The following is a 26,271-nucleotide window of genomic DNA, read 5'->3' on the forward strand; positions in this document are numbered from 1 at the left end:
TGGTCCGAAGATGGTTCTGGTGTGTGCGGACAGCGTATGGTAACTAGGTGTGGTTATTTGTGTTAGTTAGCAGCTCTCCAGCTCACAGCCTCCGTGCGAAGCGCGCGTTTGGATGCTGGGAAGCGGTTATCGAGCGCGAACAGCAGCGCGTGGTGCTGCGGTGGGAAATGCAGGCTCCGTTTCTTATTCTTGTCCCGAGTAGATGGGCTTGAGGGTAAGGGCTCTGCCGGGGAGCGAGCGCTTATCTCCCAGCAGCACAACTTCTCCTCGGATTGGGAGAGAGGGGCGCGCAGCCCTCTGGCTGATCTCGCAGCCTCTGGTCAGGGCTCTCTTTGCAGGGTGGAAACATTGAAAAAAAGGGTAATCTCCAGCCGCCCCGGAGACCACGCCTGTGGGAGGAAAGGGGACCATGACATTCTCCGAATCGGCTCTGCTGGCACCATGGCCACGTGACTGTCTGGTGGATACAGATCAGTTTGGATTTTTAGTCAGAAATGGGGGTGGGGAAACCCTATTCCGAACTCTTCACAAAGACAAGGAAGAAGGTGGCATAAGCTAGAGAAATGTCCAGGCCGCAAGTGAGGGGAACTGAGATCTCTGAACTCTAAAAGTGTTTTACAGTCAATTTGAGACAGACCTCCTTCCTCCTCCTCCTCCTGCCAAGGCTGCTGTGAGTCTGCTCCCCTCCCTCGTGTGCTGCTCTGTGGAGGAGGGGATCTATTTTACCGGTTCTGCTAAAAGCAGGCCATGAGATCTCAAATTAGGAACAAACCCCCTTTGGGCAAAGTTATGTTACAGAAAATGGAAAGGCCTCCGTTTTCATTTTCACCTGGCCGTCCCCTCCTTTCCTAGCTTGGTCCTAAAGCCAAACTGGGGCTGGAAAGAGAGACAGAGCTGTTAGGAAGAAAATGCTCTTGCCTACAAGACGGAAAGTTGCATGCCTTTTGTTGTGTTTTGAGTCCCTGTGAGCTTTGCCTGTATAGAAGCGTAACCCAGCACCCCAGCCCGGATGGCACGTTCCAGTGTAGTACTGTCATGGCTTAGTAGCAAATTAATTTACCTTGTTATTTTCGCACTGATGAAACCGGTGCTTGTTCGTCTGCTCTTTCTCTCTGCTTCCGTGTATACACTGTAATGCAGAGAAACCTTCCTCGTGCAGTCACTTCCTAAATGTGATGGACACTATTGTTGTCCAATAGCAGTGCGCAGCACTGGCAGGACTGAGCGTCGGGAGAATTAACTCTCTTTGTACCTGAAAGAGGTGCTGGGCGACGATTTGGAAGATGTTATTAATGAGGAGATTGCTGCAAGGTTGGGGCACGTGGTGACTTTCATTAGCAGGACATCCTACCAGTCTTTGCAGGCTCTCAACTTGTCAAGGCTTTGCACTTGAGCCTTACTGTGTTAAGTGTTCTTGGCTATATTAGGGCAAGCTCATACCCTGCCTTGAAAGTATTTCTAAACCAGAGACAGAAATTCGCTAGCTTTTTTTTTTACTTGACTGTCAAGGACAACATGCTTTGTCATGTTTTATCTCATTTCTGTGCCTTTGCCCATCTTGGCAATCTGTTGCAGCAAGGAGTTTAGAATGACTGTGTGCCTTTTGAAAGAATAAAACTACAGATCAGCTCGATGCACTCTTATTTCCATCAACATTGAAAAATGATTAATGGTGTGGAATGCACTGCAGAACTTGGTATTGAAAATCTCTAGCTGTGTTCAATGTTTGGGAACTGAAGAAAGGACAGCTGGGAGTGCTGGCCCCCGCGGCAGTTAGGGTTTGTGGGATAAGCTCACTCGCTGATCATTTTTGTAAACATCCAGCTGTGAAATACTTGAGCAGCGCTAGCACTTTCAATTATCAGGAAGTTTCAGGCTCAGCACCCTGTCGAGATGAACAGGCAGTTTCCACTTCTTTCTGAGCTATTGTTTCAGGCTATCTTCAAACTCGGGCAGAGAGTCTTCCAGGCATGAAGCAAGCACAAAGCAATGCAGCACTGGGTGACTATAAAGACTAGAAGGAGGGGTGGGGGGAGGAGGGAGGCGGTAATGAAAGCAATTACCCTGCTGCTAAGCTCTGAAGTGGAGGGACAGATTGCATAGCAAATCCCACTGCTTTGCGATATTACAGGACTCTGAATAGCAATGCTGTTATGTTCCATTATTAGCAATCAGGGAAGATATCTGACTTAATAGCTGGCACGTGGGATCAGGACCAGTGAAGTCAGGAATCCTGATCCCAGTTCTGCCCCTAGGTCTGAGGGTTATTGGTTGCTCTGTGGATCAGCTTCCCTTTTTGAGGGAGAATGCATCTCTAGGCTAGTGATGCTGAGACCTAATTCTGATGTAGCTCTGTCACCGTGTTTTATAAGTGCATGAAGGAAAGAAGTGCTGTATGCTGTGCCTTGGCTATATCAGAACTGTCTTTAGCATACCTTTCCCCTTCAGCCACCACCTCCCCAGAAGTCCAGGGCTTCTGATGTGACACCCAAGTGTACCCTCCTGTATCCTCTGCTCTCTAACCACAGGCTTTCTGCAGCATCTGACTAGGTTGTTTACCAAACCACTGAAGACTGTCTGATCTCTGTCCAGGCTTCCCCAGAGAGCGCCTCAGAGAGCTGTGTCCTGGCAGCTCTCAAATTCGGTCTGAAGGTTCCTGAGTCTGTTCTTTGCTGCTGGATGCTGGTTCCGATCCATAAGGGAAACGGAAAGCTGGCCAGCTGGGTGAGGGCTGTGTGTAGCTCCTCTAGAACAGTAAACAGTGACTCACCCCCTCCTCTGTGTCTTCTCTCTGTTCATGTCAAATATATTGCCTTGCATATGCTTCTACTCTCTGATTCACATCATCAGCCTGTCCCTCCCCTCTCTTATTACAAATTACAAATGAATGACAAGCGTCAGTCTGTCTTTCAGGATGTGTGAAGATCGATAGAGCAGGAAAACAGTCATTGAATGATAGGGGAGGGATGGTGCTCTGCATACCATGCTGCAATGTGCTGGAAATCCAGTCATGCCTCCGAGGGACAGAGGCACAGAGATCAAGATTTAAGCATCTGTAGTTCCCTTCACCTGTCAGATGTGATGTTATCCTTGGTAAGCATATTCATTTGGCTAGCGTTCAGGAGTTGGGACTAACTTGTGGATAAACTAGAAATTTAGGCAACTTACTAAAACAGCTGCTGGGGATTATATACTGCATTTTGGAATGTCTGAGTAGAGTATTCCCTGCATGAATGGCTGTGCTGAATTAAGACTTGATGGCTGAGATCCTCTCTCTGCTTAAACCGAATGCTGTGTTTTTACCCTTTAGAAGTCGTTGCTGGCCTGGCTCAAGGTGAGAGTTGCATGTTTTCAGTTTGCTGTACTTGTCTGAGGATGGAAGCTCGATACCAGTAGGGCTGTCTGCCAGATACTTATGTTGTGGCCAGGCTTGTCTTTCAGTACAGAATGGACTTTAAAATTTGAGTTCATCCACGGTTGTTGGGTGTTAGCAATGACTTTATAGTAATTCCTTAACGTGTAACGTGCTCTGAGAGCCCTGTAATGTAGAAAGTCATTCTGACGTGTTTTCTTTTTTCTTAATTGCAAATTTTACATAGAAAGCTCTGTCCTGCCTCAGGGCACTGGTCAGATTTTCTTTCATCTTCCCTTTCAAAGCAAAGGAACTGGGGATCACTAGATGGACTGAGTTGAGACTATCAGACAAGGCGTCAGCCTGAGAACGCCGGGTTTTTAGGAAGGTGCTGTGAGTGACTTAAGAGTTGCCTCAGAGAGGATGAGGGTGTTGGCAAGACTATCGGTGGATAACTTTATTGTGGAATTACAAGGACTCTTTGTGTAACCTGCAGTCAAAACATTTGTTTTAAGTACAAGCATGGAGCCGAACTGTGAAAGCCTTTGCCCCTTACTGTTGGTATATTACTACTCGCTGTTTTATTTATGTAGCATCCTAAGTGTGTCACACTGCTTACAGAATAAAGATGTAATGCGGTCCTTGTTCCAAAAAGCTTAGCTCCTAATTTTAGACATGATGCAGCAGATGCAATTAAGAAAAGAAGGGCAGAAATAGGGTAAAGACTAAAAGGGTTCTAGTAATCAAATCAGAGTTAGAGTCCCAGAAGACCCTTGTGCAGCATGTTTAGGGGGCACCACTGAATATGACAAGCTTGCAGTGTTATTTACTATTTTGTCATGGGGTTTTGCCTTCTATCTGTGGGAAGTGCCACGCCAATTATATTTACTTGTAGTTGGTAACTGAATAGTCCTAAATAGTCCTGACAAAAAGGACTGTACAGGTGGGAGATGGAGTCAGATTTTAAGTAACTTGCCCGAGGCCACGCAGGATTGTCAATGAGGATTGCAAGTGGTGGTGTATCAGTTTTGGATTAAGCTCGGACCGCACCTGGGGGTTCACCTAGTGCAGAGGTAAGCCTCACTCTGGCGTTCACGTTTGAGTGACAAGCTTGAGTCTATTTGAGCGTTTCTACTTGTACTACCAAATTCGGACCTTAAGAATGGGGGTGGCCCCCATCCCGCTCGCTTTGAAGATGGCCTGGCGTCGTAATTACTGATGGTGGCTTGAATTCCTTCCTCGTGTCTGCGCCAGGAAGGGCTCTGGCATCTCGCCCCAATGAAATAGGATTGATCCCGACACATTTTAGTGGGAAGCCAGTCTGTTTAGAGTGCTTCAGGATGCAAGGAAAGCCATATGTAAAGCACAAGACCCCCGTTAATTCAGGTACCAACCGTGCGCTCGTACCAAACGTGAAGGAGTCTGCGTTGTCCGCGGAGGAATGTGCAGTGTAAGGAGATGTTGCTTTGGCGACACAGAGCAACAGGTGACCAGAAGTGGATTCATCACGTGGAGTCGGAGCAGCTTGTTAACGCCGCAGCGGCGTTGCTTTGGGTGGCAGGCGAGCCCAGACAGTGACCCCCACCGGAGGGAATCTCAACCTTCGGCACTTGTTTTCCACAATATTTTACATTTCTTTCCACCTCTGCGCAGCCAAGCGGCCTGTTCAGTTTTTCCATCGGCTGGTGTAGAAAGTGCTTTGAAGACACATTGGGTGAGGATCAAAAGGCTTTTTGTGTAATCGGTGGGTGTGACTGGTCTGTCGTCGGCCTCCCCCTCCTTTTTGACTTTCCTTTTCCGGTTTAACTGCGCGCGAAGTGCCGCCAGTGGGACTGTAGTGTGCCCCTTTCCTTGTAGGGATGGGGGCGGTGAGGGAGGGGGGATGCCGAGGGAAGGAAGAGTTTCTGATGCTGTGGGAATGTGAGCTCTCAAACTCTGTAAACAGCTGGTGACTCACTGCATAACTATGGCACCAACTGCCTGCAAGGCCCGCGGCTCTGTGCGTGTGTAGGGAGGGGGCTGCAGGCCGTTTCCTTTACGCACTGGCAGCGCTCTGCTCTCCTTAACTCGCTGGGACCGTTTGGCCAAGACGAGGAGCTTTTCCTTCCTCCTTCGTGCTAGTGCGTATGTGTGTGCCTCTGGCCTGGAGGTAGGGGCGGGCGGTGAATACCAAGCGTGAAGGGGAAGCAATGGAGAGGAGGACGGTGAAAGGGCAACGCTGAGATCTGAAAAGGCGCCTGTGTGTGCACGCTCGCAGGAGAGCCTTGCTGCCTGCCGTCGACTCCGGTGCAAAATATGCAGTTTTGCAGCAGCCAGAGGTCAGACGCGGCCTCTTCGCTCGGTAACGGAGGACGCTTTCGTGGGCAGGTGGGGGCTGCGCTAACGGCGAGGGACTGGGTTTTGCGAAGGGTGCCCTCCTTCCCTCCGCTGAGGCTGCTTCTGCTGCCGTGGTGGAGGCAAGGGCTGCTGCAAGTGTGCCCAGGGTGGGGTTTGGTACCGGCAGAGGGGAGGGAAGGACTCTGTGTGATGCTCTAGAAAACGCAGTGCACACCAGTTGCTGTAAGTGGTCCATTCATCACAAAGCATCTTGGCTTGTGCGCTGTGCGGCTGTCCTTGTCCCTCCTCCAGCAGACATGGAAAGCTGTGCTGTCTCAGACTTAAAAATAGAGGAGGCGCCTAAATACGCACCCTAATATCTAGGATAGTATCTTGTAGCTTTGCGTTTACGGGATTTGGTGCTTTTTCTCTCGTCTTGATCTTGATTTTTCTGCAAGTCATATGACAATGAGGTGTCTTGACTGATAAAATTCAAGCGAGAGCAACGCAAGCTGAGCCAGCACCTTTATCCACATGGCTCTTTTGTTCCCACACCCCACCTTTGTCCCCCCCCCAAGTCCCTCCACCCCTTGTTTGCAGATATGAATGAGTTTGTTTACTCTCTGACGACCTCGTGATGTCTTTGCACAGACATGACCTGAAGTCATTATTGCTTTTGGGCTTCTCTGTTTCCATGGTGACTGTCTCAGGGTTGGCTACTTTCCCAAGGTCACCATGGCAACTATCAGAAGGGAATCATGCTTGGGATGCTTTGGCTGGATTTTTCATGAATGATTAGAATGTGTGACACGATGCAGACGTGGGAATGGGGAGGGTTTGGGGTGGGGTGGGGGGAGAGGACTCCCGCCAGACAGGCTGCGCGCTCTGTGGTGCCACTGGGTGTGCAGCCCCCGAAGCCGCCACGGCTGTGCGTCGGGGGCCCTGGCGCGGTGCGGGAGCCAGTGCCTTACGCCCTCTCTGCAGGGTAGCCGAGATGCTGGGGGAGCGATAAGCAGAGGCTGTGATGGTGTCACAGCTGCAGTCGCCTCTCTCGTGGTAGGTACCTGACAGACTGCGGTGCTGCCGGGCTCGTCCCTGGCACTTCTGTGGGGTGAAGGTTTCCGATGGAGGTCCAGGCAGGTAGATTTTCTCCAAAGCGCTGGTCGAAGGGGTGTAGTCACCAGCTAAGGTGAGAGTGAAGGGCAGCGTCTTGACAGAGGACGGTGTCTCTCTCGGTGGACATGCTTCCACGTCACGAGAAATATCAGACAGGTCAGCGCTAATAGCCTGGAGCTGAGAGGATCATGAAGCAACAGCCTTGGTGTGCTGGGAGAGGCAAATGCCTGCCTTGCTTTGTTATCCGGGGGCTTTCATTTCTGCTGTTTGGGTTTTCTAGTAGCGTCTCCTTTGGGTGGGGACGGTTCTGAAAGCAGGTTACGAACTAGGCAGCTTATTTCTGGGTTGCTGATTCAATTTTAAGCTAGGTTAATAATAATCAAAATAAGAATGAAGGGAGTTGTTGTCTTGTGGCTTTTCAGTGCCTTTTATGAGCAGAGGTAACTCTTAATTCAGTCCCTAATAGGCCATTCTGTGTGTCTGGGATTCCTCCAGAGGGAGGTGAACAAGTGATTGGGCCTGAGAGGCCAAACTCTGCTCTTCTCTTGAGAAGAGATGGCATATTGCAAGGCAGTATGTTGTTATTAGCATAACTGTTGTTTACAGACAGGCGCAGGTATCGTTTCCCTCTTTCCAGCCCTGTCTTCCTTGCTTGATCTCGGTGTACTTAAAAGCAAAATATTAGGTATTTAGCATTAAAAAGCAAGGCAGTTGTTGTCAATGCAAGTATCTCCTTCTTCTGTCTGAAAAGGATAAACTAATCCCTGAATCCTTCCCAGGATTTTAAACAGTTGTGCGGTGTTATTTCTTTCAGTGATGTTTTAGAGTTGGGGTTTTGGACTGTGTTGATATCTTTTTTTCCTACTGTTATCTCTGAGATTACTGAAAACCTGAAAATCTTGTTTTATTTTTCAGTTGCAATTTCTGAGCAGTTTTGTCCAGAAGACTGTGCTCAGGTTATGACGACTAATCCCAAACCGAACAAGGCATTAAAGGTAGGGAGAAAGACTGAGTGGGTGATGCTGGGTGGCAGGGGAAGATGTCAAAGAACCAAACTCCATGTGAGGACTGTCATATATGAATATATATATATATATATTTTTTTTCTTTGGAGAGACTCTTGCAAATGGGTGCCAATATAATTTCCCACTATCTACAGGAAAATTCTTGAGAAGACAGTATAGAGGAATACTGGTGATATCTAGACAGAAGTCTGGAGACTCTGGGATTGCATAAATGCTAGAGTATCCCAGTTGTGACCCAAGAGACTTTTGACTATACTAGGTATTGGCAGCATCCTGAAACCAGTGCTCCCAGGCCTGAGAATGCATTACTTCTGCTCTCAGGATTGAGATGAACTGGGGCAAGAAAGTTTCAAGCTGCTTTCTCATAGGTACATGAGACGGTAAACATCTGGGACACACCTGCTCTGTGGCTGTCCCTGTGCACTTTGTTCAGTCTTTGTTGTGGTTTCTTTCTGGTGTCTTGGCTTTTCATTCCACGTATCCTGCAATCTGTGAAGAGACCAAAAAAAATAAAAATAAAAAAGATGTCTTAAGGTTCTGAAAATAATTGTGGCAGCTAACATCCATAAGAAAAAGGCACAATCCCTTGGTGTCTCTCTCATGCAACTTCTCTGGACTTTGCTCCAGAAAAGCAAGTCAGGCTGTGGTCCCGTAAGCCAAGCAGAGTTGGTTTTGGTCAGTGCTTGGATGAGCATCTTCAGTGAAAAGCCACCAGATGCTTAATTAAACCCTGTGTGCCAGTGGCTGTTCTGTTTTTGAGAGTGTCAATGTGTCCCAGAATATAATGAGCATGTGAGGTGTCCCAGCATGGTTCTGAGAAAAGGTGTCATTTTTAGGATTCAGTATAAATTCCGTGTCCTGACACAGAACACACGGAGCACTTCAGTCCACTTTAAGATTTTGAAGGAGATAAAAGTACTGTTTCATCTGTCTGTCAGTTCAAACTGGATGCGTAAGGCTGACTGCTTTTCCTGACTTAAGAGGGTTACCCAAAGCCAGGAGATGTGGTGCTCTGATCTCTGCCGTGTTCTACCCATCTGTGGCCATGCTTTAGTCGAGCATGTGGTCTGTAAAGTGCTTTGGGGGCTCTTTCCAGGTGGGGGGTTATGTTGCTGAGGGGTAGCCTGTCTCCTTTGTCTGTCCAGCGTAGCCGTTCATGTAGGGTTGCTGCTACCCCTGTGCTGTTGGTATTTGCAGGTAAAGGAGGAGTCAGGAGAGAATGCCCCAGTGCTGAGTGATGATGAACTCGTGTCAATGTCCGTACGGGAGCTGAACCAGCACCTGAGGGGTCTCACCAAAGAGGAAGTCATCCGTCTGAAGCAGCGGAGACGCACGCTGAAGAACAGGGGCTACGCTGCGAGCTGCCGCATCAAGCGTGTGACTCAGAAGGAGGAGTTAGAGAGGCAGCGGGTTGAGTTGCAGCAAGAGGTGGAGAAGCTGGCCAGAGAAAACAGCAGCATGAAGCTAGAGCTGGACGCCTTGCGCTCCAAGTACGAAGCACTCCAGACCTTTGCTCGTACTGTGGCGCGAGGGCCTATTACCCCGACCAAAGTTGCCACCACCAGTGTCATCACCATCGTGAAATCAGCCGAAATCTCATCCAGTTCTGTGCCGTTTTCAGCAGCATCCTAGTGCCCTCGGTGGGGGAACTAGCAGCCTTTCAGAGGGGAGGGGAAAAGGCTCTTATGCATTGTTCCAGAGTCCTTGGTCACGTCAAGAATTGGCATTTTAACAGTTCTCTTCCAAAAGTGCAAAAAAGAAAAAAAAGGAAAAAAAGAAAAAAAAAAAAGAAAAAAGAAAAAATAATCTACAAAGGGAACTTAACTGGCTGCTTCTCTCTGGACTCGGTGGCTCCATCAACCTCTCGTGTCCAGGATTTGAGCTCTGTATGCAGTACAAATAGCAAGATCTGCTTCCTCCTTCCCCTGCCTCCCCAACCCCTTCTAGGCCGTGGGCAGCTTTCCAGCTGGGAGAAGATACCCGAGAAGCCTCCGGAGTCTTCATGAATGATGCTCAAGAGCCAGGAAACAGATGGACCGTAGAAATCATCATGTGAGATGAATGTATGGAAAAGAGTTTCCTTTAGTGGCATCCTACTCCCTGTAAGAAAGATCTCCTCTCCCCTCCCTACTTCCATCTGCTATTACGAGGGCAGAGAAACAGGCTTTTTGGAGTGGATTTCATCCTGCCATGAATGGATGGGAGTGGGAGGATGATGGAGACTAATGCTTGGATCTGACCACACCCATTAGGAATAACCTTTTGTTTTCAATCCATGCTGTTAAAATATGGAAAAATATATATTTTACATATTTTAATATGCTCCATTACCTGTGTGGCCTATGAAAACTACATTGCAGCCTCCTTTATTCCAAACAAGTTCCCCAATAGCTCCTTCCCTAAGGTGTGCCTGTGAATTGGGTATATTTATGCAGTTTATTTCTTCCGAATGATCCGCAGTCTTGAAGTAGCAGCTTTTTTTTATGGATTCCCTGAAGCTTAAGGGAAGAAGGCACAGTAAATGCTGTGAAGAGCTGTGTGATGGGGAGGAGTAGGGGAGACAAGGAGGAAAAATCCTGGAAGTATTATTAGAAGGAGGCAGAACTGACTGCAAGAAGGTAGGAGTGTTCTGCTGGGATCAGCGCTATGATAAGGGGTTTATACAGAGTATTTTAGAAAGATGTTTTTAAAGCACTGAAGTGTAACTAGAGGGCAATAGCATAAAGACAGGAAGAGAGAAGTTGTAAAGCCTCCTCTTTGACAAAAGCATTGGTAGGTAAGCAATGACTATCCCAGCTGGAGAGCCAGGCTCACCAGTCTTTGATGACCAGAGAGGGGCTATGGGGTGGTTGGATGGGAGCCGTAAGAGTTTTCCTCTCTGTGGTGTGTCAGGCGCTGAAGTTGGGATCCAAAGAGTACAGTGTACAACCCTCAGTGTTCAGACAACCTGTGTGAATGTGACCCTGAAACTTGACACTTTCTCTTGGGAAGCTGTGAATTATCCCAAGAGATGCACAGAGGGCAGGATGAAAATCAGTGTGTATAGGGGATGATAAAATTGGGATCGAGAAGTCGTGCATATGGCTCTGAGCAGTGGTTTAGAAGAGGGATTTCTGGCTCAGTGATGGGCAGGAAGTGGGAAGCCAAAAGGAGAGATTCTGCTGTTCTGCAACAGCACTGAAAAGACGAATGTTTCCAGGTCACTGTAAAAATAGCTATGTTGGTGTTTGTGTGTTTTTGTTTTGTTTTGTTTTCTTTTTGAACTAGGAAAGAAAAGGGATTGTGAGTTTTGCAGGGCAGGTCAGAGACTTGTGGAATGGACGATGCCTGTTGTCACACAGGTGAGAAGAGAATGAGATTGCTGAAGTTTAAGGTGAGGAGAAGAACTTAGAGGATTTGGGCTCTAGAATAGAAAACAAAATTCACGAGTGTTCTGGACTGAAAGAGAATAATCAAGTTCCACTGTTGTTTTAAAGGACAGTAAACTGGCATCCAAGACCCAGTATAATATGTTGTTCAAGGCTTTGTCTTGTCTTGAATAGCATTAAGTTTAAATTTTAGTGAAGCCCTATTTGTCTTTGGAAGAAGTTGTCAGCTTGCCTTTTTTCTTTTTCTTTTTTTTTTTCCTTTCCCTTCTTCTCTCTTCACCTTGTCATTGGAGTCTCAGGATTTCCCAAGAGGGTCCTTTGTGAAATAGGTTAATGAAAAGAGAAACCTCAGACTTGGTTCTCGTTCAGTCCTCAACATCTGCATTCGTGACCTTACTGAGCCAGAAAGGGTGCAAATGAAACGCTTCCTGAAGGCTTGTTACTCCTGCCAGATCCACGTGTTATGGAGGGGAGCAGGGAGTTTCCTTCAAGTGATTTTTTTTTTTCCAACGTGTAGAGTTTGGACGACACTTAGCGTTACCTCATTTCTCCTCCACTCCCTCCCTATCTCCTAACAGGCAGATTGATGTCCTGTGTATCATACCAGTTATTGACTCCCACAGCAGAAGCTGAGGAAGAGAAAGATGTTACTGTCATTTCCTGGTCCTCTCATGTTCTCCAACTCACAAACATTGGAAACTTTCCCAGACCTTACAGGTGCCTCCAAAAACAGGCAAAATGGAGACTCCTGGCACTGTTGGGGCTTTAAATGAAAACTTTAAAGAAAAAGGCCAGTTGACTTGAAAATGCCCAAATGCTTCCAGTTTTTAAAACAGCTCCAGAGCTCCATAATATTCCTGGCTAGATAGGAACACTCCTCTGACTGTCCTCAGTCCCTGTCAGGGAACTCGGATCAGTTGCTCAGAGGGGGATGGAGGCTGAACTTTGTTCCATGGGGTCTTCTTGCTGTTGGAATGAGTTGAGAAACATATCTTTATGTGGCACTTCCCTTGCGGCCAAGTGTTTCTTTTTCCAGTTCTTGGAAGGGTGCCAAAGGCTTGTCCAAGTGATTGCTAGTTTTGTGCTGGTAGGCACTTAAATCTCTGGTCACTCGATAAAGAACAAGAGGCCTGGGTGTTGTTAAAGCTGTTGATACCATAGCCATGGTAGGTAATCCATATTGGATATCCATAAGGACCACGTGGAAATATTTAAAGAGAGAGAAATATATATATAAATATATAATTATATACATTTTATCGTACAGATTTTTCGTAAAAAAATAATTTTTTTTCCAAGTTTGATACTGTAAATCTTTATTAAAAGAAATTGCCAGTCCAGGGCTCCCTGGGTGGTGACCTGGAGGGGAATGAAATGTCCTGGCTAAACTTCCACAGAGGGATCAGAATTGCAAGGTAATGTGGAGGGAGGAATGACCCGAAAGCTGTTGACTGTGTTGGAGACCCAGCTCCTCCACCCTCCGGACTGGAGGGCCCTCCAGCTTGGGGTTGTCGCATTGCATTCCTCTGGGGTTTGTTTTTTTGTTTTTTTTGTTTTGTTTTGTTTTTTCTCTCCGTCCTGCACTTGCAAGTCTGACACCCAGGGCAAGCGCCACGTGGGGAACCGGTTACTGCCTGCAGAGCCACAAAGGCAGCCCCGGTCAGGAGCGCTTGTTCGGCCCGTGGCGCTCCTCCGCGGCAGTACCTCTTGCTTGTCTCTTTGCTGCAGTAGTTTGGATGCCGGGACTCCCTTCTCTGCCCCTCTTCATTTGTCCCCCTGCCCTCGTGCGGGGTAGGGGCTCTGAATTTGAGCGCTGGAATACTCTCCCCTGGGCCTGGCGTTTCTTGACATGGGAACCGCAGGCCGGGTGGGAAGCTGGAAGCGGCCCGAAGCGTGTCCCTGGGCACCACGGGGCAGCAACAGGAGGGGAGTCTCTGTTCTTGCAGACATATTTGCTGTGCTCTCTGCTGGGAGTGGGGAACCTTTCCCTCTAGGGCAGCTCCAGACCCCTTTGAAGCAAGTCAGTGTCTCTGCTCTCGCCCAGCTCTTTCGTCTGCCCGAGGAGGCTGTGAAGTGCCATCGTAGAGGCCTGGGTGACACCACAGCTCCGGGGCGGCTGGGAGGGGAGGAAGCACTGGCGGGCGAGCTGGCGTGGAGGTGAGCCGTGGCAGGGCTGGGCGTCGTGCTGTAGGAGCGTTCAGGCTACTGGACAACTCAAACCCGGGGAGGAGGAGAAGGCATTTTTTTTCTCTCTCAAATCATTTAAACTTCGTTGTCATGATTGTTTTTATTTAAAAACAAAACAAAAACAAAAAACTTTTGTAATGTGGATTTGTTTTCCTTCGTCTGTATTTCAGTCTGCTGGGGTGTTTCCGTAGATGGTGGATACTTGCTTTCATTTTTTTTAATGATAGAGGTCTTCTGTTTAAAGTTGTTTTTTATCACCAGCTCATTCTATCCTCTGTGGTTACTCAGTAATTTCATTTCAATATTTATTTTTGTGCTGCTTTTTTATTATAAAATAAATTATTGATATACCAAGCAATGTGGATTCCTGTTTGTAAGGCGAATAGCCCTGTGTTTGTGTCCATTATTTTCTCTTGACAGCCACAACGTAATTTATTGCTGTAAATTTAGCTGCAGTGACTGGTTTTTTTTGTACCTTTCCAATAAAGCATTTTCTGGTTTCAGACTTGCCCTGGTGTATGGTCAGCATTTTGGAGCTTGAATTGATCCTCAGTGGAGTGTTTTCCTCGTTTTTTGTCTGTTGTAGCCTGTGCAGTGTACAGCTAACTGTCTGCTGCCATGCTGCCTGTGAAAGATGTATTTTTGGAAGGGAGGCTGGGCTAAGGTGAGCATGATGCCGGCGCAGGGTTTTGGGAGTGTCTGAACTAGTCCAGCGTGCGTGTAGCCAGCTCGTCCTTCTCCAAGCCTTAGTTTGGTGGTGCTTTGATGTATTTGGAATATGCTCAATTGATAACTCTTGTCCAAGCTGCTTGTCCAGTGGATCTCATGTTTAGACCACGTATATCTGTTCCTCCGAACCAGACTGCATCTTAATGTGTAATCACTAGGTATTTATGATAGCAACTTCCTGTGAGCAAGCAGGGACTGATAGTTCAGTAGGCACCTACCTGCAGTCATGATGCCGAGAGCCTGCTGTGCAAAATTACTCTTGTCCTGAAGACCTTGTGCTGTGAGGTCACAGTATTTGAGAGAAACGCTCCCCTCTCTTCTTTGGGGTTGTGAGATATCCCTTCACTGCTTTCCTCTACAACTACTTGTGAATAAACTGCTTAAACCCCTTAAATCAATATTTCTGTTTCTCCCTATTTGTTACACTGGGCCTGTTAAAGAGATGGTACCATGTGCCAGAGAGAGCCTAGGAGCCAAGTTATCTTTAATCCCCTTTCTGAGTGGCCTGTTTCTTTAGGGGACAACTGATGGGAGGGAGAAAACACTTGGCCTGTGCTGGGCTGAGGATCTTGGAGATGGGTGCATTGGCCAAAGCTGGAGTTTGTCTTTATGTAACTTCTAAGTGGAGAGAAGCAGGACTGAGATGGTTTACAGGTAAGCAGGTAATGGGTGATGGGTCAGTGCCAGAAGTGGGGCTGGGAGGGCTTGAGTAAGCAGGGACACTGAGGCAGCCCCGGGGGTTGATTGCAGTCACTTGTGCTTAGCCTGTTGCAGAAAATTAACATCAACTGCTCCAGCTGCTGGGTTGAGAAAAGGCAGTGAGGAGCCAGTGACTGCAGAGAGGAGAGGGAGGTGGGACAGTTGTGACCCTCTGAGGGACAGAGGAGCATTAGCTCAGGTGGAGAAGGACATTAGCAATCAGCCAGGTGGCAGTTTGTCAGTGAAAGGAAAAGTAACCTTCACCGTGCTTAGTAGAGGAAAAGTCCTGTAATTGGGTTGAGAAGAGCCCTGGTAAAACAGACCTGAAAAAGCATGAATCCTACTGTCAGCTGTAGGTCTGATAGCCTGCTCCCCCACAAAGGACCATCAACAGCTTGGCCCAGGGACTTGCTGGTAGGTACTGAACACCCAAAAACCAGAAGCGTCTCTGCCTCACAGCTCCCAGTCTGAGGCAAGAACCAGTGTGTGAAAACACTGGATTCTCTGCGGCAGTAACGGCCACCTTCCCCTGTGCTCAAACACATAGGAAGTGTGGTTGGCCTGAACTCTTGTGGGTACCGATGGCAGGATGTGCCCCGTGAGGATGCCGCCTGATGGCAAGCCTGACATGAGAGAGTTATAAAGCTGCCTGTCCTGAAGCCGGGGTAGGAAGTACCAGCAGCCACAGCCCTGCCCTCAGGGAAAAGCAGAGGACAAGCAAAAACTGGAAAACAAATCTGCTGACCGCTGGAGCCTGCTGCTGGCAGCGAGAAAAGCCTGTTCCTCCAAAGCTGCCTGCTGGCATGGCGCCAGGCACAGAGGCGGGCATGTGTGTAGGTCATCCCTGTGTGTTACCTCCAGCTTTTGCTGTATTTTTAATAAAAAGAAGCTTTTTAGTGTAAGAGCACACGTCTCCCCTGTGTGCTAGGGGAGATGCTCAGCCGAAGACACCTTTAGCATTTCTGTTCTCTCTTGATGCGTTTTGACAGTGTAACAGTCTGAGTGCAGTGACAGTGCCCAGGCTGATCTGCGCGCTCTCTCGCCTATCCCAGAATAAGAACAACCAGGCGGCCAAGCTCACGCCTGCTGGAGAAGGAAGCTTTGCCTGCTGTTGCACAGCACAGCAGCCAGCTGGTGTCCAGCCCAACACGGCTCCTTCAGGCTGCTATCGCACTGCTGACTTGGATGAGTCACAGCTGATTTTTTTTTCTTGTTTTGCTTGTGAGAAAGACCTGTTTTACATATAATACAGTAATCAGGGCTTGACATAAATAGGCAATTGTTATTGTCTGTGGTGGGAATTGCACCTGCTGGCAAGAGCAATGAATGCAGCCCATTATGCACTGGAGTTGATCATTTGTGCAATGAAGTACAACTGCATTTCTTGCTGTGTTCTTGTGCAAGTCTTTATCTCAGCGGCTGCAAGCACACCGACAGATGTGCCATCATCACCTTTGCAGTCTGTCCTCGCCCTGTGAGATGGAGCAGCCTCTGTTCCCTGCAGCTGTGGAGATTCTCCAGAGGCATAGAGAAGACCAAGATGATCAGCTCAGAGACTTTGCTGCTTTGTTGATGGCTGTGTTATAAAGCCGAGCAGCCTCGTCTCCAAGCACTGAAGCTGCACGTCACAGGCACTAGGGTCCTGCTCCCAGAGCCTGAATTTACAGAGTGTATGACTTGTTTATGGATCTAGCCACAGAAAACGTGACAGCAGTCTCACCGGCTGAGCAGGTATGAGCAGTGGCTCTTCAGAGCAGAGGGACTTGTAAGACTGGCTTAGCTACCACCTGCCAGTGTTGTTGATCCCAGTCTTCTGGCATTATAAGATTTCTCTGATAATAATAAATAGACTTTGTCTCATTGCTGCTGGAATCTGTGATCAGCCTGGCTAAAGAGGATTCAACATCTCTGAAGCGCTGTACCTACAGCTTAGGAGAGGGTCGGGTGCAAGGAGGGGAAGAGGGAGCATACCACTGTTTGCGGAGTGAGAAAGAGGAGCACAAAACCCTTGGGAATGCCGAGATGTGCAGGATGCTGCATGTGCAGATATTTCTGCTGCCCCAGCATCAAGAGGCAGGGAGGATACTGAGTTTAAGAGCATCAGTGTTAGAGCAGAAACAGGCAGATTATGGGCTTTGCTCTCTGAGCTAAGAAAGTGAAAACACTTGTTCAGTCCATAGTAGAAATTGCTGTTTATTAGAAAAAAATTCATAAATAAAATAATTTCAGGTTGCAATTTACACTTTGCAGCTCAAGAGCAGGAAAAAAAAACCTACTAGGAGTTGAGTGTAAAATGGCTATAAGCCTTACCCATAGGTTTGTTTGCCACAAGATTGCAAAGCTGAGGTTGTAGACTTGCCCTTGTTCTTTCACTACCCAGCTTCCACCCACTCCCAAACAATACTCTAGCCAGTTCCCAAATGAGTTCCCAGAAATCATCTGATTAACAGCATTAGGTATTAGACTAGCCTGAGGGGAAAAAAAAGAAAAACCCACACAGAGGAAGTTTAACAGAATGCGTGCTCTTTACCACTGTTTGATGGGGGGGAAATCCATCTAGCTCTTCAGTACAGCGTGTCGTTCCCTGCAAGCAGTACTGCCCCCAGCCACGGTGGCAGCGACCAGGCCTGTCCCCACCGACGCCAGCCCAGCTGGTCTCGGCTCCCTCCAGTTGGGCAAAGCCTCCCTCGCAGGCGCACAGAGGTGCCAAGGCCAAGGAATGGCTCGCGTGGAGCCCTAGTGCCACCGCGCTCATGAGTTTCTCCAACATCCACTAATTCTTCTGGTGCTCAGCCCAGATACATGGCCCTAGTGCATCTAGCTACAATACTTGTTTTCTGAATGCAGGGATAGGGACATTAAATAGAAAGGGGTTAGGAAGAACAGACAGTTTCCAGTAAGTACATTCCTACCGCCACCAGTCACAGTCTGGTTCCCTAATAACCACTCCGATAAGGCAACTGGAATCCCTTTTAACTTCTGATCGCTTTGGAGATAAGTCAGTTTAGACATAAACAAGAGGTTCTGTCACCAACAGCTCTCAAATGCAGCTGCAAGACCTTGCTTTAGCCCCGAGCATGGTCCTACCACCACTCCCCAGGGGAGTTACTATTTCAGGCAGCTGCATCCCCATCAGGAGAGAGAAGAGGATGATCAACTCTTCCCCCTTGGTAAAGGTCTTCTACACAACTCCTCAGACTTTTCTGGGGGAAGGGGGGGGGAAATATATAAAAGTAAGGAATAACATCTTTAAAACATTACCGGGTTTTGAGGTGAAGTGAAGTCACCTTCCTGGTCTGTTTTTCTCCACAAGGTCCTTAGAGATCATTTTTACTGAAATCAAGAGAAACTAGAGCAGAACTGTGCTGAGAAAAGCATTCCTCTCAGGCCTCAACACTCTTTGTAGACAAGAGGAGGGTGACGGCAGCGAGTCCGTCTTACAGTGCTTACAGGGATGTTCAGGAGCCTGGTTCATGTCCCTGCACAACATCCCCAGAGTGTGGATAGAGACATGAGACTGGCAACAAAATACCGGCAGTGGGACAGGCAAAGCACAGACCAAGGCATGGGTGCTCAGTCACAGGCACAGGAGCAAAGACAGCCCAATCTCTGATACCAGTAGAGGTAGGATGGTAGAAGCTGGCACTATTTGATTTAACTTTTCCCTCGGTTATTGCATCTTCACTTCAAGAGACTGGCTTTTTGAGGAGATTTATAAGCTATCCTGGCCTACCTCTTTTGCTCTCTTTGTGCTCTGATTAGACCAGGTTGTCTCAGCCTCTAGACAGTTCCCATTTGCATGGCTTTAAGCCTCTCCAGTGTCGCTGTCCCCTCTGGTGTCTCCTACAGCTCCTCGTCTGACAGGATCAGCACTCTTTTCTCAATGTTTTTGCTCTTTCTGCTGCTCAGTCCCTCTGCCTTGGATGCCACGTGCCCGTTTTCCCTGGGCGCTTTGCGCTCTCCCTCTTGCATCGACTGCTGGGTGTACTGCTGGTACGTGGGCGAGAAGTTGTGAATTGCATCCTGCACGATATCCTGGGGGCTCATGGTCTCCTTCAGCCCACTTGAGATGCTCTGCATTGGGGCAAGGTTTGCTGAAAAACAGGGAGAGCAGAAGGGCCAGTGATGAGACAGCAGACACTGCCCACTGGCCACAGGCAGCTGGAGTAAAGGACAAAGACACATTTTGAACCCAGTGATACATTAAAGCTCTGGGACATGGTCAGAGAGGAGCATGCAACAGCCTGAGTGCTCCAAGCTTGTCGACTGGAGGAACATTTTTAGCCTGGTTTCCTTGGAAGTTGGAGATCAAGGCCCCATCAAGGGCCATGTCTCCCTATGAGAAAGAGGTAGCAAGCACTGAGGAGTGGGAAGGCAACCCCAGCTCCATGTTTCCAGGTTGCTTTTAAGAGGATGGACCCTCTCCAGCAGCATGTTCCATAATACCAAAATTCCCCTATTCTGGTCTCTCTTCTTATCCATTCAGTGTGGCTCACGGATGTCACAAAGGAGGAAGGAGAGGAATCTCATGGAATACAAGAGAAGGAAATTCCTCTAGTATTTTTTACCATGCTGTAAGGGGGTTCTCCTCCTTCCTTATTCACCAGTGAAGGAAGGAAAAGAGGAAGAGGAAGAGTTACCTGTTGAATTTTCTTTCTTCTCTCTGTACACCTGGCAAGTAAATGCATAGCGCAGCGCAATGGAGGCAAAAAGCATCTCAATACAGATGATGAAGTTCTGGTAGCCAGCAGACACTGTCCCAGCTCCCACTTCCTTCCCATCAATAATCTGAACTTCAGGGATCACCCCACATTTCTCCAGGATTGCTAGCAGCGTCCCTGTGAGGCGGAGGGAGAGGGATCAGCTCTGGTTGTGCACCTCTGTGTCGCAGGCTGCATCCCAGCCAGCATAGTGCTACGAGAGGAGAAGCGCTGGACACCCATGGCAGGGACCCACCTTGCCAGAAGGAGAGGAAGATGACCGCCTTGATGGTGATGAACTTGAGGACTGGCTCAAATGGTCGCAGGAGATCCATGGTGGCAAAGTAGAAGAGGAAGAGGGCATAAAGTGCCAGGCTGACAGAGAAGTTGTAGATGATGGTGATGTAGAGGTAGCCACTGTGGACACTGCAAAGAGAGAGTGCTGCTGCCCTGGACTGTGGAGAGTGAGTGTGACTGGTGGCAAAGTCACCGGGAGGTGAAGAGGGAAGAAGGGGGAAGTGGCAGGAGAAGCCGCAGCTCCGGCGAGAGGTGCAGACATGCTGGTCACGCTTGGCTATGGTGTTTTCTCGAGGTTGGCAGCCACATGGAGCTGGGCTGGGCAGCAGGGCAGGAGCCGGGGTAAGGCTGGGCTGCCCCGGTGGCTTTCAGGGCTCTCACAGCCAGCAGGAGGTCAGACGCCATGCCAAAGACAGGGATTTTCTGGGAAGCATATGGCTTCATTCCAGGGGTTGGAGAGAGGGCACAGCCTAGCCAGGGAAGGAGAGGCAGGAGGGAGCAGGGGGAACAGCGAGCCCCTGTTGGCCTTTCCTCTGTTAGTGGGACCTTTTTTATTACAACCCGTGGGAGTTTGGTCCCTTGGGCATTCAAGGATGGGGAGTGTTCCCCTGTGCTTCGGGCTGCTTGTGCTCCCACCAGCGGTGGAGCAGCTCCCCGGGGAAGTGCTTGCAGAAGGATGTCCATCTCTGGGGATGCAGCAAGGACCCATCCTTCCCCTTCACCTGAGGAAGGCAAGCGTCCTCCTCCCCGACCCCCCAGGCCCAGCCTCCTCACTTGAAGTCCCCATCGTGGTACTTCCCGAACGCCTGCAGGATGATGGTGACGATGGCCATGAGGGGTTTCACGATGCAGAACTGAAGCGTGGCCTGTGCAGAGGAGAGAGACACCATACAACCCTGGGCAGGAGGACGTCCCGGTGCGCTCCCGGCTGGGAGCAGAGCTTGCTACCCACCAGCCAACCTCTTTGCTCCCAGGACAGAATGACAGAGATGATGGTTTCTCTGCTGCCTTGGCCTGAGAGGGCAGGAGTGACCAACACTACCTACAGCATGAAATATGAACCAGCTTTGGTGTGCAGCCCTGCAGCGAAGGAGCAGGGCTACGCTCCCGGAGCTGCCACAAAAGACAGTGTATCCACTCCCAGGGGTGAGACCTGGTGGCCCTGGGGACAGACCAGTGCCTGAATTCAGCTCGCAGCAGAGCCCTGGAGAGCTAGAAAGCTGTCCGGGCTAACCTGGGCCTGGACAGAGATAAAATCTCAGCTCTGCAGTGGGAGGAGACCCTGACTCAGCAGTGAGTCAGAGGCAGGGACAGCAAGTGCGGCGCCCTGCTGCTGGCCAGGCGCCTGCGGAGCTGGGTGAGCTGCCTCCCTCAGAGGAAAAAATGAAGATCTCCAAAGAGCAGGGCAGCAGAACCCCCTTGGTAAGGCCCCGGGGAAGGGATTCACTCGGAGGTGGCTGCCCAAAGTACCTCGCCCAGAGGGCTCCCTGCCAGGTACCCACCTGCTTGCAGAAGCGCAGGAAGCCAATGGAATAGGACATGCCCTGCAGGCAGCACGTCCCATAAAGGCAGCTGGACCTGGAAGGAAAACCCAAGGAGAAGCCACGGGGGCTGGTCAATGGGGAAAGCAGGTGGAGGGCCAGGGAACTCGTGGCATGCCATGACTTACGCAATGGGCTTCCCTCGGATCTCTGTCATGATGGTGCTCTCCCCGCCGAGGTACTCGAAGCACAGGCTCAGGAAGCTATAAATCACAAAAGCTGGCGAGGCAAGGACAGACAGGATCAGCAGGGCTGATGGAGAACCAGGGGGCTATTACATTACATTGCACATCCCTTTCTGCTCAGATGTTTTCTCACCCACCGCAGCACAGCATCCAGGCAGGGTTTGAGGATTTGGGACATTGGTCAGGGTCTCCATGTGGGTGGGAACTCAGCGAGAGGAGTAGCAGGTCAAATCTGCTTCCAAGCAGAGTCAGACACACAGCCCCATGTGCTCAGAGTGAGCGTGTTGTGTTGCAGACACAGCAGAAGTGCCCTGCACGCACAGACCCTTCATGCAGTGCAGATGCATGCAGCTGAATGTCCCAGCAGTGCTGGTCCTCATGCACAGCCACACAAGGCAAGGCAGAAATGCACTGGCCACAGAGAGTCTTCGTGGAAGGACCTCAGAAATGCCAAAGGGCAGCTTGAGCAGCTAGTGCCCAGCAAAGAGCAGATCGTGTGGTCTTAGGAAGCAAGAAACTGGCTCTGGGATGCTCTCCATAGCTCATCCACAGTTAGTTCACTTCTCCTCCTGCTCAGTGACCTCAACAGAGTTTTCTTAGACCCTATCACTTATTTTTCATGCTCCCTTGCTCCAAACCCAACATAATACACATGCCCACGACACTCCATTCCCCAGTGGGAGGGCAACTCTCACAAGCTTCTCCTGCCCCTCAAAATCTCCCAGCTTCCCCTTTTTGGGGGATTATTTCTTAGGTAAAGCTATGCATCTCCAGATAACTTTGCCTTCTGCTTTAGGTTTTTCTACCTCAAAGGGAGCCAGAAAACCCCTTCCCTGTAAAGCACAAACAGACATTGCACTCCCTCGAGCCTGTGGGCAAGCAGCTGAGAGGCACCAGTCTGTGTCTGTCCATGGGCCACCTCCCTCCCTGCCCCAAATGCCACTAGAGATTCAATTTTGTATGGTAAAAAAAGACATTTGGGCAGGACTGTGAGAACAGGAGTTTGAGGGAGAAGTTCTTGCAGCTCACCTCACCCGTGCGGTCAGACATGCCACTGAATGGCAAGGAAGGGTAAAGCCTCCACATGGAAGAAATGAGAGAGGTGGAGAATATTTACGACTTTGTGAAATCCCAGATGCTCCAGAGACACAAGTAGTGCATCAAGGAGATGAGTCCTGTTTTGCTGTTAGCATTCCTGCCACGACGGCCTCCCCCTGTGCTCACCTTCATAGCAGTCACGCACCGAGTCGAAGTACACATAATACTGGTGGCTCCCAAGGAGGAGGAGGCTGAGCCAGGAGTCAAAGGCATAGACAGGCACGATGAAGAGGATGCGGATGATGTAGCGCTGCTCCTTGGGGACGGTGTAATTCCTCAGGTGCATGTAGATCTGCAAAGAAGGAGACCGCGTCCAGCATGCAGACTGGGGAGGAGGAAAACCCTGCCCTCAGCCTCAGGGCTGCAGGAGGCTCATCCCACGCTGCCTTCCTCTGGCTGGCTTTCCACCCCAGACCCATCTCGGGGAAGAGACACTCGAGCCCATCTCCACCCCAATCCCCAGGGTGATCCTGGCCCCGGAGCACTGCCCACAAGGCCAGGAGGGAGCAGGGCCATGCGCTGCCGGGGAGGGAAGCATCTTGCAGCTGCCAGGACCAGTGCATGCTGCTCTTGGCGCCGAGTCCAGGGCAGTCCCATCCCAGGGACTGGCCACCGCGGGGCTGCAGGCTGAGTTTGGCTCTCGGAGGCGCCCGCGTTGCTCCGGCACAGTCCCGCTGGGTTCAGCAGGGCAGATCCACAGTGACACCAAAAACGTGCCTTCTGGCATGGCAGTTCAGGGCAACCCATGGAGGGCGCCCAGAGGCTCAGATCCAGCACGTTGCCGCATGGCAGGTGAGGGAAGCGAGCGGAGAAACACAGCAGAGCTTCGGGCTCGGCGCTTGCCTCCGGGCAGCGCTGAGGCCCCAGCTCTCTCCCAGCTTGAGGAAGCTCCTGCAGCAGTGTGGCCGGGCAAAGTCCACCCTCCTGAGCTGCAAACACCTGGCTCCCGACAGCAGAGACATCCCCTCCAGAGAGCAACCCAGCCCAGCACTGCCCAAGCTGCAGCCAGCAGCACTAGACCACCAGCCTCGGCATGAGGAAATATTTATCTGGGGCTGAGGGAGGGACAGGAGCGATTGCAGCGAGCCCATAGGCAACCAGTAGGTTTTATCCTAGCGTTAATCCAAGCAGCGAGGGCTTGAGACCCGCGGGGCTGCCGGTACCTGGTGGAAGGTGATGATCAGCGCTGACCACACGAAGAGGCCGGAGACGACCTGCGCCACTGTGGTGGTCAGGAAGAGCTGCCCGCTCTCCTGGGAGGCATTGCGGGCGACCACGAGCAGGGAGCCATCCGGGACGGCGAGGGCCGGGGGGCCAGGTGCTGCGGCCAGCCCGGGAGCCGTGCCGGGAGCCACGGGAGAGGGCAGGGCACGCGTGGCGTTGCTCATCTGCGGGGAGGGGAGAGCAGAAGTGAACGCCGCGGCTGCCGTAGCACGGATGTACCTGCCGTTAGCTTTTCTCCTCCCCAGGCCTTTCGCAGGGCACCCCTGACTCCTTCAGAGCCTCTCGCAAACCAACCTATTCACCACAGCTGGGTCTGCTTCTGCCAACGAGAAAATTCAACCATCCTTCGAGAATGAACCCGTGTTTCTCCGAGGAGTTGTATGTGGTCCTTGCGTCCCCCAAAACACACACTTCTTCCTAGGCTTTCTCCTTCTGCTTGACTCAGGGAAAGATCTGCCTGCACTCGTGCTCCTCTGAATTCATACTCGTGGCTCAGGACCCTTTTCCATCAAGAATCAGAGATTTAAGGGATAAAAATCACCCCTCATCCGTGATCGAAGCGAGTCCCCTATCAATGAGCCATCAAGGCACTGTGGGGACCGCACAGACAGCGTGTGAACACATCGCTGTCTCATAGGGAGTCCAGAAAACACCAAGACCCTTGTGGTCCCCCCACATTTTGGCTCCTTTCCTCACGCTTGGTCTCCTGCTAGGGGTAAACACTGGGACTGCTCAAGAAGCCCAAGGTGCAATATCACCCCAGGCTTCCAGCCAGCAGGCCAACCTCGGCCGTTTCAGGACTGTGGGGGACTCGGGGTCCACCAACAGCCCCAGCAACCCAGCCCAGAGTCCCTGAAGGGCAGAGGCAGCCAAAGGCCCCTCCTGCTGCTGCGTGTGAATTATACGCAGGAGGAACAAGGGAAATGGGGGCCCCGCTGTCCCACCAGGCGAGACCACTCCGCTCTCGCCGTTTGGCGAGGGGAGGAGGATGGCCAGCAGCCAAGACCCAGGCAGCACCTGCTGCCCCGGCGCCAGCGTCCTGCTGCCTCCCTGGGGATGCCAAGGTGCTTTGGCCTCTCTCCAGCTTGCTCACCCGGCGTGTCCTGCAGCCCTTTTGGGTCTTAGCAGCCCAGGAAAAGGCTCTTGTGGGCTCAAGAGCCGCCCTTGAGCAGGTGCTCACCCAACTTGAAGCAGCTCGCCCCAAAGCCTGGTGCAGAGGGTGGCTGGGACGCACCAGCCACCGTGCACCCTGCATCCGCAGGCAGCAAGGAACAACCTGATAATACGCTCTCATTTATAAGGCAGCCTCGTATCTCAAGGCCAAGAGATGCATAAACTGCCGTGTTTGGCCTCTCAGCTAATCTACGGAAAGCTGCTTTCTCTAGAGTATAACAATACTGTTTAAAAAAAAAAAGCCCTGCAACCGGTTCTCTAACAAAATAGACACTTCTCAGCGCATTGTTAATAAACAAAGATTTTAGCTGCTGGGTAACTATCGCCTGGAGGAAAAACTGTAAGCTTGTCCTGGTAAGAGGCAGAAAAACATCTGCCGCAGATAACAGCAGTAGGGAACGACCTCGATGCAATTAAACACGCAAAGCAACCCAAAGCAGGAGCTCCTCGCCGGGCCCCTCTCCCACCCTCCCCCTAGCCCCTGCCTTGCGGGACGGCAAACCGCGCCGGTGCCAAATCCCCCGTGGCACGCACCTGGCGCCTAAAAACACCTCCCCTCCGCCCGCCGCGAGGCCAGGAGCCGCCTGTAAGGGGAGATGCCGGGGCGGCCGGGCGCTGGCGAGGTCCCAGCGCTCGCCCCGGCGCGCCGCGGACGAAGAGCCCCGGCGGGCGACGATAGAGTTACCGAGGCAGCAGGCAGCCGGGCTTCTCCTCCGTGCCCCAGACGTTTGTGGGGTTTCGGGCCCTTTCCCCAGCCACGCGGAAGCAGGATCCGTGGCGGAGCTCCGGCTGGTCTTTGGACGGATCGGTACGGCGTCGGCCCTGCCGTGTAAACATTAACCGGAGGCCGAGATAGCGCGTGGCGCGGGGACGAGGCGAGAGCCCTGCGCGGCCCCGTTTCCGGCAGCTCGCGCGCCCTTCCTCGCCTCGGGGCTGCCCCAGCTTGGCCAGCTCTTCCCACTGGGAAAGGGGAAAAACACTCAACATACAGAGGCGCTGCCCAAGTTTTGTGATAGGGAAGGACGTGCTCCGTGCTAAGCGCTAGACCCTTTTATCCTGTTTGCAGCCCGGGAGCGCCGGCACCGTGCGCGCGCCGCCCAAGACACCCCAACTCCGCGTCAGCGTTTACCGCCCGGCTGCGGCTATCCGGGAGCGAGCGCCCTGGCACCAGGCGCCCGTCCTGGCAGCCTTTCCGTCACCGTAAGGCTCTTAACACGTCGGAGCAAGTCATTAAAAACAAAAGGCTCGGTGCCACTCGGAG

At 50.8% G+C, this 26,271-nt stretch overlaps 3 protein-coding genes across 5 annotated transcripts in view; 1 reads left to right on the top strand and 2 right to left on the bottom strand.

Annotated features, from left to right (window-relative positions):
- LOC106491310 (lysosomal alpha-glucosidase-like) overlaps positions 1-1,321 on the bottom strand; it is a 17,331-nt gene extending 16,010 nt beyond the window's left edge. Inside the window, exon 1 of the mRNA XM_067306602.1 lies at positions 1,061-1,321. The gene's annotated coding sequence lies outside the window, so the exon portion shown is untranslated. The remainder of the gene's footprint in view (positions 1-1,060) is intronic.
- Positions 1-13,873, top strand: part of MAFK (MAF bZIP transcription factor K) — a 14,827-nt gene extending 954 nt beyond the window's left edge. The window contains exons 1-3 of one of the 3 annotated variants that reach the window (XM_067306606.1): positions 2,799-3,093; positions 7,700-7,779; positions 9,007-13,873. In XM_067306606.1, coding sequence (XP_067162707.1) covers positions 7,744-7,779; positions 9,007-9,441 — 471 coding nt within the window. In that variant the 5' untranslated portion in view covers positions 2,799-3,093; positions 7,700-7,743 and the 3' untranslated portion in view covers positions 9,442-13,873. Of the gene's footprint in view, positions 1-2,798; positions 3,094-6,627; positions 6,725-7,699; positions 7,780-9,006 lie in introns of those variants that run through there. The other 2 variants (XM_067306605.1, XM_067306607.1) reach the window with 2 other exon arrangements.
- Positions 13,874-16,975: 3,102 nt separating this feature from the next.
- TMEM184A (transmembrane protein 184A) lies at positions 16,976-25,855 on the bottom strand. The gene is made up of 9 exons (XM_067306481.1): positions 25,696-25,855; positions 23,777-24,001; positions 22,740-22,905; positions 21,459-21,549; positions 21,292-21,367; positions 20,564-20,655; positions 19,749-19,918; positions 19,433-19,630; positions 16,976-18,886 (listed from the first exon to the last, which is right to left on the bottom strand). The coding sequence occupies exons 2-9, from the start codon at positions 23,999-24,001 to the stop codon at positions 18,636-18,638; spliced, it is 1,269 nt and encodes a 422-aa protein (XP_067162582.1). The 5' UTR covers positions 25,696-25,855; the 3' UTR covers positions 16,976-18,635.
- Positions 25,856-26,271: the final 416 nt, after the last annotated feature.

The sequence above is a fragment of the Apteryx mantelli genome, chromosome 16 (genome assembly GCF_036417845.1).
Source record: "Apteryx mantelli isolate bAptMan1 chromosome 16, bAptMan1.hap1, whole genome shotgun sequence".
NCBI lineage: Eukaryota > Metazoa > Chordata > Aves > Apterygiformes > Apterygidae > Apteryx > Apteryx mantelli.

Excerpts from the sequence above, each read along its gene's own strand:
- TMEM184A (XM_067306481.1), bottom strand. The coding sequence starts at position 24,001 with ATGAGCAACGCCACGCGTGCCCTGCCCTCTCCCGTGGCTCCCGGCACG. Across the intron at positions 21,550-22,739 it reads GGTGCGTGACTGCTATGAAG|CTTTTGTGATTTATAGCTTC; the intron begins GTGAGCACAGGG and ends TTGCCTCGCCAG. Across the intron at positions 18,887-19,432 it reads GAAGAAAGAAAATTCAACAG|CAAACCTTGCCCCAATGCAG; the intron begins GTAACTCTTCCT and ends CCTGTTTTTCAG.